The 13,617-nt window shown below is 30.9% G+C and overlaps 1 protein-coding gene across 5 annotated transcripts in view; it reads left to right on the forward strand.

The window, feature by feature from the left end:
* The window catches only part of LOC145303451 (phytanoyl-CoA dioxygenase domain-containing protein 1-like), a 60,067-nt gene that overhangs the window by 4,350 nt on the left and 42,100 nt on the right, over window positions 1-13,617 (forward strand). Inside the window, exon 2 of one of the 5 annotated variants that reach the window (XM_080144784.1) lies at window positions 1,070-1,156. The exons of 2 other annotated variants lie outside the window; for them this stretch is intronic. In XM_080144784.1, coding sequence (XP_080000910.1) covers window positions 1,070-1,156 — 87 coding nt within the window. Of the gene's footprint in view, window positions 1-1,069; window positions 1,157-2,422; window positions 3,337-3,445; window positions 4,012-13,617 lie in introns of those variants that run through there. 2 more of the 5 variants (XM_080144789.1, XM_080144787.1) reach the window with 2 other exon arrangements.

Here is a 13,617-nt window from a genome sequence, read left to right on the forward strand (position 1 = left end):
CCATGCAAAAGAAATTTTAACACCCCAAAAATGGAGATCTACTTTTTTTCAGCCTAATACATTTAAACAGCCTTTATAAATATTATGAGAGAAGAAATTTTGAAAAAATAAATAAAATAACATGTTAGAGTGGGGATCACTTTTCTATATAAATTTTACCTAAAGTGAGCATCCACTTTTTGGCCACCAAGCGTTCAACGAGACATGTCACCTCTTGCATTTTTTCAAGTTTGGCGATTGAGGGGGACGGCAAAATCTGACAAATCCAATTTGTTTTTTTCTGGTGGCGGGGGGGGGGGGGGAAATTACATTGGAAACATAAAATAACGATATATTTAATTATTTTTTATGAAACCATTCTCTACTTTCACCTAACAATTTATTAAACAAAACAAAGCCCAAATATGACAAATTCAATTTTTTTTTTTTTTTGGGGGGGGGGGGAGTACATTAGAAACATAAAACGACAAATAAAAAGCAAATCGAACCCCCCCCCCAAAAAAAAGTAGATCTAAAATTTCCTTTGTTTACAAAAAAAAAAGCCAGTAAAAAAAGTGTCCTTACAAAAAATAAAGGTAAATGTGTAGTTTAGCGGCGTAAATTATTTGACAGACAAAAAATTATAAAAACTATTTTTATATAAAACATTAGATCCAAGGGCTGAAATAAAACAAAAAATTTCATATTTGTTTTTTTTATCATTTTTATTAGACTAAATGTGCACGCCTTACATGTTTAAAATTTGGCCTTTTTACGCTCTTTCATTACAAAAAAAATATGGCGGCCAAAAACAGTCCATGAAAGAACTTAAAAAAGCCAATCTGCCAAACCTTAGAAGTGCCAAATTTTAAAAGCAATATAGCGGCCTCGATTAATAAATATAAATAATAATAAAAATAATAAAAATTAAATTTTTTTCTGGTTTTATTTCAGCCTTTGGGTCTAACAATGTGTTTTATATAAAAATTTTATGTTTTTGTCTGGCAATTAATTTACGCCGCTAAACTACGCATTTACCAAATTAAAAAATAAATGCATGCATTAATGTTTATAAACGTTATTTTTTTAGGTTCACAAAATCGTGAGTTTTCTTAGGACAGTGATCCCTTCTGCCGAAATATCTGATGAAGAGGGTATCAGATACTTCTTTTTTGGGGTGATTACATTTACATGTTTTTATGCATTCTTTTATTTTTGAAATTGTTGTGAGGGTATCCATGTTGCCCATGAAGAAAATGATTAGTATAGCAGGTGTGTTCCAAACGGAACTTCATGCCAACCCAGGCAATGCCGGGTACACATGCTAGTATATATATATATATATATATATATATATATATATATATATATATATATATAAATGGCGGGAACATTGGAATTCATGCAGAGAATAAACTATTCAAAGTAACACCAAACATCGGAATAAGAGATACAAAAATGATGTCAAGAAAAGAAGAGGTAGTAATGACTAGACTACAAATAGTTCACACTCCTGTCACTCACTCACATCCACTAAAAGGAGAAGAGATGCCTATTTGCATAATGTGTCAGGGGCCCTACACAGTACATCATACACTGACGTGTTGTGTGGACTTTAAACAGGCCAGAATAAAGCATTATCAGGCGAATAGTCTGAGGTCAATATTCAACAAAATCGATCCAGAAAAAAATATTGAATTCCTGAAAGAGGTTAAAATATGCAACAAAATATAACAAAAAAATTCCACAAGAAAAAACAAAAACAACTAACATCTAACATATTACAATTAATGTTTTGGCATTAAATGACCCAAAAGTGGTTGATATACTGTAAAACAAAACAAAAAAATTCCGTTTTTCTCTTTTTGTTCTTTTTTAACGATCCTCATAATCAATTTTAGTTTGGGTTTCTATTCTAGCTCATTTTTTTTTAAAAACTTTTGAAATCATGACTTTGTATTGGGTAAAATATAATATAAAATAATCGATAGAGAATTGACTCTATAATAATAAATATGAAATCTGCGTAAATTAAAATATATTTAGTCATAATTTATGACTGTGCAATGCTGGGTGCTCCTGCTAGAATGTGTGTGTATGTGTGTGTGTGTGTATATATATATATATATATACACACACACACACAGGATGACCCCCCCCCAAAAAAAAAGAAGGGCCCCAACTATAATTAGGCCCCGTTTCTTAGTGTTTTTTCTGAATGAAATGAAACTTTGGTCATAACTAGTTTATTATATTCAAAACATCACATCAAAACACTAGGGTCTTTGGTCTTTTTTTCTCCGTTCTACAGCATATGTTCTAGATGGCCTCCATTTAGCTTTTGTTTTTTTTTGGTCACCCTGTGTGTATATATATATATATATATATATATATATATATTAGAACCCTGAGATTCAGTGGTCCTAGGATACGTTTTTTTCAGGTTACGATGTGGAATACAATGCTTTTCCGGCCCCTAGTTACAGTATTTGCTCTGCCTTATGGTGTTATTTACTGTAACTGTATTTTGTTCCTAATTTTTAATGCCGTATCCCGGGGTTCTACTGTGTGTGTGTGTTCATCCACTCTGATGAGTCATAGATGACGGAACATGTGTCAGTGGATAATTATATTTACAAAAAGATAATTTGGGGGTACCAAAATTGGTCCAAGGGAAAATTATTCTCAACTCGCATTTAGGTAAAAATGCACTTTCATATAAATAATTGAATTCATTCAAAAAGTGTCACAAAGACAAAAACAAATAACATCTACAAAAAAAAAGCATGATACATTGTTGTGCGAGATAGCCTAGTGGTAAGGGGTTACACTTGTTGTGCGAGATAGCCTAGTGGTAAGGGGTTACACTTCTTACTATAGGATCCCGATTTCGAATCTTGCTAAATTCAGCCACTCTGATGAGTCATAGACGACGAGACACATGTCAATGGATGATTATATTTAAAAAAAAACTATATATAAGATTTATTCTCCTGAATTCACACATTTTTTTCCCCTTCTTACAAGTTAAGATTAGAATTAACAAAACAAAGCATCACTTCTATATAGTCCTCTGCTAATTCAGGAATGTTCTTGTGCAATTTCCATAATATTAAGGTCTACCAAATCAGTTGTTGTGCTGAATCTGGTTCCCTCCATATTGAAATTACAATTAATGTTCTTCTAGTTAATGTCAATTTCTACCAGTTTCATTCCTAGGTATATTAAAAGCCTTAACTAACAAAGGAGATATTTAAGGATCAAACGAATCTATATCAAATATAAATTTGCTGGTGTTAGTAATCATTAGATTCTCAAACAAAAAATGACTTCATCTGTTGAACTCCATAATTTATGGTGAGTAGAAGTAACATTTTAATATATATATATATATATATATATATATATATATATATATATACACTTGTTTATTGTTATATAAACATGTTTACATCCAGCTGCTACAAACAGCCACTTGTTTCAATCAAACAACAGATATCATCAGGCAGCGACTTGACTATTCAAATGTTCAATGAATAATGGATTTTCTTTTTTTTTTTTTTTTTAGGTAGGAACTCTTTAAAGGTTGGAGTTAAAAAACCTTAAAACACAGAACTTTAATTATAAGATGTAAAGAGGGAGGGGCAATCTAAAGAAAACTAAAAAATATACAATGGAGAGAGAATGATGAGGAGGAGAAAAAAAGAAATAGAAAAAGAAAATAGAGAGAAAAAAAATAAATAAATAGAGAAAAAAAATAATATGGAGAAGAAAAAGAAAAAACGATATATAGGGTTATTATAAAGAAAACAAGGGCTAGAAGAGAAAAGAAAGAATGATGAAATATAGTTAAAGAGAAAGTAAGAATTAATAGGACCGGAAGCTTAAAGTGTTGAGAGGATATAGAAAAGGAAAAGATCTGCGTGTCAACTAATATATGGACAATTATACATTTCAATAACGAGACGCAACACGGACAAAAAATACAATCTTAGCGTTAAAGAGTGTAACATGTCAAAAGTGACAGCGAATGTAAGTATCATCTCACATACATCCACGAGTAATATTAAACATACGTCTACAATTAATTAAGCCCTTTATACTAAATGATATAAGTTTAAAGTTTTCACGTTTATATTAAATAAATATATAAAAATAATGATAAAACAATATTAAAATTAGTAATAATAAAAATAATATTAATAGTAATAATAATAAAGCAGAATAAAATTAATAATTATCTTTTTTATATAACATATTTAGCCATAATAGGGGATTGAAGAAAGTAAATAGGACTAATAATTTGAAAGAATAATCTGCTAATATTTATGTATATAAAAAGAATAAAATACATACATACATACACATATATATATATATATATATATATATATATATATATATAAATAAAGGTTTAACTCTATACTATTAAGTTGAAAGTTGAAGCTAGTTAAGTATAAATATAAAGTCATATGAAACGAAATTGGAAATTAAAAGACGTTTCAATTATACCAGTCATCATAGGAGCAACTGGGCTTATGAAAAAGAACTTTAAAAAGTACATAGCAAGCATACCCGGTGAACCAAGTGCAAGTGAAATACAAACGATTGCACTGAAAGGGACGGCTAGAATCCTGAAAAGATCTCTTGGTTGGACTCACTAAAATAGGGTTAGATGTTAGACATCTGGTTGGATGTCCCATCCCCTAGAAGAAAAAGTTTAAGAAAATTGAAAAAAAAAAAAATAAGACAGTATGACTAAAAACATAGATACAAGTACACTTACATATAAATATATAAATATATTTAGGCAAAAGAAGTAATTAAATCGACAAAATACTCAAAAGTAACAACACACAGGTAGATAGTAACAAAATTTAAAATAATAAAACACATATGTATATACTCACAAAGAACCAACACATACAAATATACATATATATATATATATATATAGTTTTATGTATACACATACATACATAAAAATACACAAATATATGCACACAGTCATATACTAATATACAACAACGCACACACATATATATACACACACATAAATATGTATAATTCACATAACACATATATATAAATACATACGAATAAAAATTATTTGACAAGAGTACAGATAGATGCATACACACATAAAAGCATACAAATGGATTGAATAAACATTATTAGGGGAGTACACAACAAAGGAGGGTGTACAAAATAACATATATATATATATATATATATATATAAGTACACACAATCATAAAATAAACACATAGACACATACATATCCACATAGACACACAAGTATATAAGATAGGGGAAGTTATGAATGAAATCAGGCGAGGAGAAAGTATAATAATAGTATTTTAATAAATTATAGAAATCAGTGAGAATTTTAAATTTATTTAAATTTTATATATAAACTAAATTACTTAAAAGATGGCTTTTATAATGTTTGCAATTAATTGAATTTTCGTGCTTCTTATTTAATAATTTATCTTTTTCTCTAAACGTAAGTATAAACAATTTCTCATAAAGACATAGGTAGCAAGGTGAGTTTAAAGATGAACAGGTTTTAGCTTTCTTTAAAATTTTCCAATTTACTATTGGGGAGTAACCTTGCTCTACTAGTTCATTGTAATATTTAGACAAGGAAGTTCTATTTTTGTACTCATTATTTTCAAAAGAGCACTTGTGACCGGTAAATCTTTCTTTAAATTTGTTATTTGTCATTCCTATGTAATATTTTTTTTCGTTAGGATTTTCCTTAGTATAAATAGTTGCTTGGTACACTACAGAAGTAATTTGACAATTTCCTTTAAGAGGGCATTTTGATTTAATTCTACAGTTACACCCTTCGGTAGCAATTGGTGTGCTATTTTTGTTTAATATTTTGTTATTATGTTTTTTAATTATTTTTTCAAGGTTTTCATTACAGCTATAACTAAGTTTTATTGTATTTTTATTGAAAATTTTATGTAGTATGTTACTAATAGGGAAGTGCTTTTTAATTAAGTTTAAGAATTTCATTCCTAGGTTTGTTTTAAGTTTCAGATTAATAGGGGGATTGTACCACAGGATTTTTCTCTTACGGTTTCTATTTGTATTTGTGTTTGGGTGTGTTGGTTCTATGAACTCAATTTGCGTGTTTTTGTATCCACTATCCTTAAGGGCCCTGTTATAGAAATATTTATGTTTATTAAATGTTTCAAGATTGGAAGAATTGTCACTGATTCTTTTACTAATATATTTGGGGATATGCTTAGTGATAGATTTTGGGTGATTTGATAGGGGGTGTACATAAATTGGGTTTGAGTTTTCCTTTCTATATGGTTGGTAGATGCCTTTCCTTAAATCAAAGTTCACATCCAAAAATTTACAGTTTTAACACTGATATAATATCTACTTTTAACTTAATTCTACGGAATTCATTAAATTTCATTCCGCCCCCCCCCACCTAAAATGTACTTGGAAAAATCGATTTTATAGTGAGATTTAAGAATGGTTAGTCGAAAAAAAGGTGGAAAACAACAAATAATCAATAAATAATTGTTACCAAAGGCAATAAATGCTACTTTTTTTTACTTACATGAATGAGTTTATTTTATGTTTTAAAGTATTTTCAAGCGCTTTTCTTTAGTTTTTAATAATCTAATGCGGGTGTGTGGGTGCCAAATATCTCCAGATTTTCTAGAATTTCCCGCTAGATTGCAAACGAAATCTCCAGATCTAGCAGGAAAACCACTAAATTGTAACACTGGTCACGTGACAGGAAGCGGTAATAAATAATTGTCCCTAAATAAAAAAAATGGCCTCTCGGTACAAAGAAAAACACCTATTTATCATAGAAAAATTAAGTATAATGTTATAATTAAAAAGAAATATATAAAAACACACATGGATATAGTAAACATATTATACCAAAACGTGGAAGCCATCCGTCCAGTGGTTTTTTAGACAATTAATTCTGAACGAACCAACAGTTACATTTTTATATATATAGATATATATCATACAAGTTAGAAAAGCATTTCATCCAAGGCATGAAAATTGTTAAACAAAATGTTTTTACTATAGGCTTTAAAAATAAAGGTACAAGATTCAATTTGAAATTTATTTATCTTCAAAGTGCACTTTTATACATTTTACAAAGTAAGGTATTAAATTTTTATATCTTACTTTGTAAAATGTATAAAAGTGCACTTTGAAGATAAATAAATTTCAAATTGAATCTTGTACCTTTATTTTTAAAGCCTATAGTAAAAACATTTTGTTTAACAATTTTCATGCCTTGGATGAAATACTTTTCTAACTTGTATCGTATCTTTTTAAGATTATATTTTATTTAATTCATTAATTTGGATTTAAAAAATCATGGATGTGGTTTTGCATGTATTTATAAAAACTCTCCTACTTTCTATTTCAGTTTGTATTTCTCCTCACACCACAACTCATTTTTGCAACCCCCTCTTTGTATTATTAGAAGTCTGAATATTCTCTCTGTTTCAGTTTGTATTTCTCCTCACACTACAACTCATTTTTGCAACTCCCTCTTCGTCATACATGTCTGAATAATGAGAAAATCTGAATTTTTTTAATAAAAACTTTAAAATAATTTTTTTAGATTAAATTTTTTAAAACTTCTTTCAGAATAGAAAATCTTTTCAATTTAATAAGGAACATTTCATGTAGGTTTCATTAAAAATATTCAATAGATAACAAGAAAAATAGAGATGAACATTTCAAAAGGACTGTATAACTGGTTATGCTCAATAGTAGTTCTCGCCAGTGGAAGTCTGTTATTCTATTATTTAAAACAGTTTGTGTCTTGCTCTTTCGTGCGAGGACTAATATATAAATGAATGAAAAAAATTGTTTAGGATTTTATTTTTCTTGTTGAAGCATTTTTTATTTATTTATCAAGCCATATCAGTTAACAACATTCAACCTTCCTTGGAAAGAAAAAGATAAGAGACTTTCAAAAAAAAGATAACAGCATAAAGTTTTCTCATTTGCAGTGCGTAAAAACCACTGACCTCTTTTTCTTATTTTTACATATTTCAAATACCTAAAAATACCAGAAACAATTTTGTTGTTTTTGTTTGTTCAACAAATTTGATTAGCAGCAGCAATGCTATAAAACAAACGTTTTCCATTTTGTTTTACGTGTTTTGATATAAAAATTGTTTTTAATAACAATTTAATAACATGTCCTAATAATCTTATGCCAGGGGTGGCTAACCTATGGTACATGTGTGTTGCACGTGTTGTGATCAGAATTATCTTCCCTAGAGATAGTTGGTTCTAACGTGAGAGGAGGTTACTGTCATCTGATTAGATACTACCCCCCCCCATCCCAATGTGATTCTAAATTCAGAAATGAGTCTGTTTTTTATCCATGTAACATTCAAATTGGTCAGACATAGTCTGAACCCGCTTTGCTATTGAGAATACGTTTTTTCATTTACTAATACGAATTAGTTGAATAGAAAGTGAACCGTTGGTTTATTTTCGACAGCATTACTCTTTTTTTAGTTGTTACCTTTCATGAGCGATGCTTCTTACAAAGGAGAAAGAATTGCTATTTTCTATTCATTTAACATTTACCATTAGCCAGTTTTTGACTTTGAAATAGTATATATATTTTTTTGGTCCCCCAACAAAGGAGGGATTGAATCTAGTAATTCATTCCCGTTCGTTTGTTTGCACTTTTCTCAATAACCACGCCTTGGGGCTTTTTGAAATTTTGCACAAACATTAGTCATGGTGAAAGTAAAATTTTCACTCATGGAGGGGGACCCCCCCATACTTTTTCTTTTTTTTAAGCCCCTTACATCATGTGGTTTCATTGCCTTGGCTGGAGTGATTTTCATAAAAAAAAAAAAATGATGTATTCTAAATGTCTTTATAGTAAAATCGAGCCATTTGCAATTGGAATAGTACAGGGAAAATTAACAATGAAAATGTTTGCCAATTCTCAGTTAAAATGTTTGTAAAGCATTTGTTTGATTAGCCATTTAAGCGGATTTCTTTTTATTTACTTAGGAATCACCAGTTATAGAGGTTAAAATATACTCGAGGATAAGGATTAATGAGATTTATAGATTTACAAGTGAATGATGAATAATATTATGAATGGAATGAATAAAATATTATTGCAACTATTTATCGAGATTAAATGAGAAGAACAAATGTGCAGATAATACACCCTTGAATTTCGACTGCTGAAAATAAGGGAAAAAGCTAGACTGTGTGGGTGCCATAGAAAGTCCAACAAAATGTATTCTAACATCATAACATTTGATTGGGTGATGGGCCAATTACTCGGTGGAAAACATGTTTACATCAAGGTTTTTTATTATGTTTGTTGTAATTGTTTCAGTTATTTCTTGTTGAAGACAGGTTGAATACTATCCATTTGTTTAGGTGATGTTCATTTGTTGAAACTTGGCAACTACAGTGCCGGCAAAAAGAAAGTCTGCACTTGTAATTTTTTCAAAAACTACAAATTTAGCTAAATTTAATGTAACTGTTTAAATAACCTCTACCTCATTTGATTCGCCTTTTATTCTTCAATAATTTTACCTGTTCATATTTGACTTTTAATTGAAATATTCTAGTGTTCACATGAATTAAAAAAAAATAACTTCAAATTGAGGAAGCAAAAATAAAGTCCGCAGCAACAAATTCGCTTAAAACCAGTTTAAATTATTGTTCCTAAATCAGTTTAAAATATCCACCAACAGGCAACAAAGCATCTCTAATCGTAATTGTTGTTGTTCCAGGTTATACAACATAACATTTAATCCATATACCACAACTTTCTCTTAGTGATCGTCAGGAGCTCATTAATCTCCACCTTTCTGGTTTATCCAATCGAGAAATCGGCCGCAGATTGAAATGTGATGAGAAAACGCTACGAAAGATTGTGCAAAAGCACCAAAACACCGGCAGTGTTCATTATACCTCTAAATCTGGTCGTACTAGTTACTTCTAACAGGAAAGACAATGCTATCAAGATCCCCAGCCTAAGAAACAGATTTGAAACAGATTCCCAAATCCAACAGCAGTGCAATCTTGTTAAAAAGTGCTCTCTTTCTACTGTCAAGAACAGATTAAAGGAATTTAATTTGTGAGGATATGTTGCAAGACACAAGTCAATGATTTCTGTGAAGAACAGAAAGTGCTGTCTGGACTTCATCAGATGCAATGAAGATCATGACTCTTCATATTGGTCAAAAGTACTATCTAGAAACGAAAGCAAGTTCAATAGGTTAGGCAGTGATGGTAGGCAGTACGGCCATCACAGGAAAGATGAAGAATTTAATCTTAAGTGCTCAGTTTCAATGCTGCAAGGTGGTGGAGGCTCAGTTTTGATGGTCCAGAGCCTATAGTTCGCCTGCAAGGTCGAATTAATTCGACCAAGTACATTACTATGTTGACTGAGCATTTTCTACCCTACTTTGGTCGGAATTTGGATGGTAATTCCATCTTCATGCAGGATAATGCTCCCATTCACACAGCTGGCAATTTCAAGAGGTTCCTGGAAGAGCATGATATTCCGTGTTTGGATTGACCCGCACAATCTCCAGACCTTCATCCTATCGAAAACGTATGGCATTACATCAAGCAACAGCTACGCAATGATAAAATTTCAAATTTGGAAGAACTTTGGATGCAAATTAAAGAAAAGTAGGACGCACTTTCCCTGGAGTATTGTTGCAGTCTAATTCAAGGAATTTCCAAAAGATTGCAGGCTGTCAAATTGCAGAAGGGCTATGCTACTAAATATTAACTAGTTCATTGTGTTCCTGTTGTATTAGTGTTGCATTAATATCCTAAACTTACATTTAAATAAAAATTTTCCATTGTGCGAACTTTCTTTTTGCCTCCTCAATTTGAAGTTATTTTTTTTAATTGACTAGAATATTTCAATTAAAAGTCAAATATGAACAGGTAAAATTATAGAAGAATAAAAGGCCAATCAAATGAGGTATAGTTTGTTTAAACAGTTACATTAAATTTACCTTAAATTTGCAGTTTTTGAAAAAATTACAAGTGCGGACTTTCTTTTTGCCTCCTGTCTAGTTGATATTAAATTCACCTTGTGAAAAAATAGTTTTTTTGTGATTCTTGGAAAACCTGTCTAGTTAGTTTATTGCTAATTGCATGAAGCGCCTCTGCCGGGAAATACCCCCCCAACACAGGCATCTTTTGAAGGGTCAAAATGCTCATCCTCTGGAGTGCCAACTTTTCAATCCTATTTATTGACCCTAGTGTTCAGATTTTATGTGGTGGGAAATAAATACCGGCTATAAAAATAGATTTGACGCCACATCTGACCTAAAATTTGATATGTCCTGTTTATTTTACTGTTGAGGAATCTTTAGGAAAAACAAACATGAAATCTGATCTCCGAAGTTACAGCAGACAAAAAAAAAAAAAAAAAAAAAAAAAAATGAAAAAGTAACCTTGACGTATGAAATGAACATTTTCACATGACAACTTTTTTTTTTTTTACTAAGAAAATAATCAGCACTTATCATGGTCAGATATCACCGGAAGATAAGAGTTAGTGAGATGGAATGATTGTCAGGACTAAGTTCAAATACTTGTTGGAACAGTTCTTGATAGAAATAATATATTGGATTTTAAGACAACCGGACTGTAATTTGAAGGGAAGCAGTCTTGTGGCAATGTGTCCCACAGATGGGAAACTGTTGTGAAGAAGCTCTGTTTGTGGAAATTCCACCTGATGCACACTGGGGAAGAAATGAAAGATGAATTTTTGCTGTGAATTCTAACAAGGATTAACCAGGGACTGAAGTTAAATTGAGCACTTAACATGCGAATACTGATAAATTAGAAAAAGACTAGCAATGTCTCTTCTGTGAGAGCGAGGCTGTATGGAAAGGAAGAGATCTACCTCCAGTAGATTTTGGAGCTTTAATAAGATTTGATTTATCAAAAATCACTTTCTCATATTACTAGACTTTTTCTACTATATCACTATTTTCATGAAAAGGGCTCGATTGAGCACCAATTTCTGGTTCCACCATTCACAACAAAAAAATCGTCTTACTGCCACAACTACAAAGAACTTTCCTTTCTTTTGTATCTTGACATCAAACTGAATTTCCATGAACAAAGTCTCTTCCCAAGAACTTCCCATATATGGAACATGTTACCACATGGCTACTTCCTCCAGTTTACAACATGGTCATCTTTAAATCTAATGTAAACAAATACTTGTCATAAACTGCTCTCATAAGTAATCAGATTTTGTCCATTCTCATCATTTTTTTTAATTCTCTCATGACATTCTTTGGCATTCAGCAGACAAACCTTATCCTTGAATTTCTTTTGGCCTTGATAAGTGGTGACGCATTAGTAGATAAAAAACATCTTTACAAGTTATAGGTGTTTAACATATGATCTTTTGTCATACTAATGAGTTGCCATTTATCAAGGTGAAAAGCCACTTGAGGATAGGGTTTAATGAGATTGTCAATTGGGTGATGAAAAATATTACGAGAGGGTTGAAAGTGATGACAGGAATCGACAGAATTTGTATTGTTTAACAGAACCGCTTGATATGCATATTTTGACACTGAACTTGGAGATGACCATATTGTGGTCAACAAGAAGTAGTCAAATGGTATCACGTTCTATAGTGGAAATTGCTCCGTCTATTCTGGCAGAATTTCACACTTTCTCTTGATAATAATATAATTTTTAAAACTCACTATGTTCGTCTCCATATTTTCAAACTATCACTTCCAAAACTAAAAGTCACAGAGTGGCGCTAGAGGCCTCAAATAACTGGTGGATTTTTATGGACCGTTCTTTTATGGGTCTTTAGCCGGTTAAAATAGTTTGTAAGAGGTCAAAATTGAAAAAATCGTTAGACATTTTTTACGTTCATCTTAGTTTATTTTTAATCAGTTCATATTCGTGTCACGTTGGTATAGTGGTAACATCACCAGCTTTGAATGCTAGTTTTGCTTTCAGTTTCGATTCTAGCTGATGGCACCCAGATACTTTTTTTTTAACTCTTGAAATCATGGCTATAATAATATAAAATCTGGACAAATCATATTTAAGTGTATTTTATGATATTTAAGCGTATTTTATGACCAGGTAACCCCCGCTCCGCTAGTGGTTAATAAGTCTGTCTTATTACTACTCATCATTATATTCATTGAAGTATCCTTGCAGTATTATAAAACGAAGTAACAGATAAGTTTTGCATTCATTACAAGCAAACGAAACACCATGAATAAATATTTGAAGATATAAAGAACTCAAAGCATAAAAACTTCTACCAAAATGACTGGATTTGGCATTAAATAACCTGAAAAGGGTTGATATGCCATAAAACAAAATAACAAAACCAAACAGGTCGGTTTAATATCAACTCCAAAATAAGTGGAGGATTAACGGATTTATTCAACAACTTAAGAACAAAATGGTATGGTAGAAACCATTGGATGTGTGATGATTAAAGCCCATCATTGTTCACCTAAAACTGTCATGACTGATCTTTGTTTCAACAAGTTGTTAGAGCACTCACTATCAATAATCCTTGCAACAAGTGCAACCTCATTTAGAGCCAAGCATATAATCTATTCAGATGTGCCCCAA

The sequence above is a fragment of the Euprymna scolopes genome, chromosome 19 (assembly GCF_053919585.1).
Source record: "Euprymna scolopes isolate OS-2025 chromosome 19, ASM5391958v1, whole genome shotgun sequence".
NCBI classification, from domain to species: Eukaryota; Metazoa; Mollusca; class Cephalopoda; order Sepiida; family Sepiolidae; genus Euprymna; species Euprymna scolopes.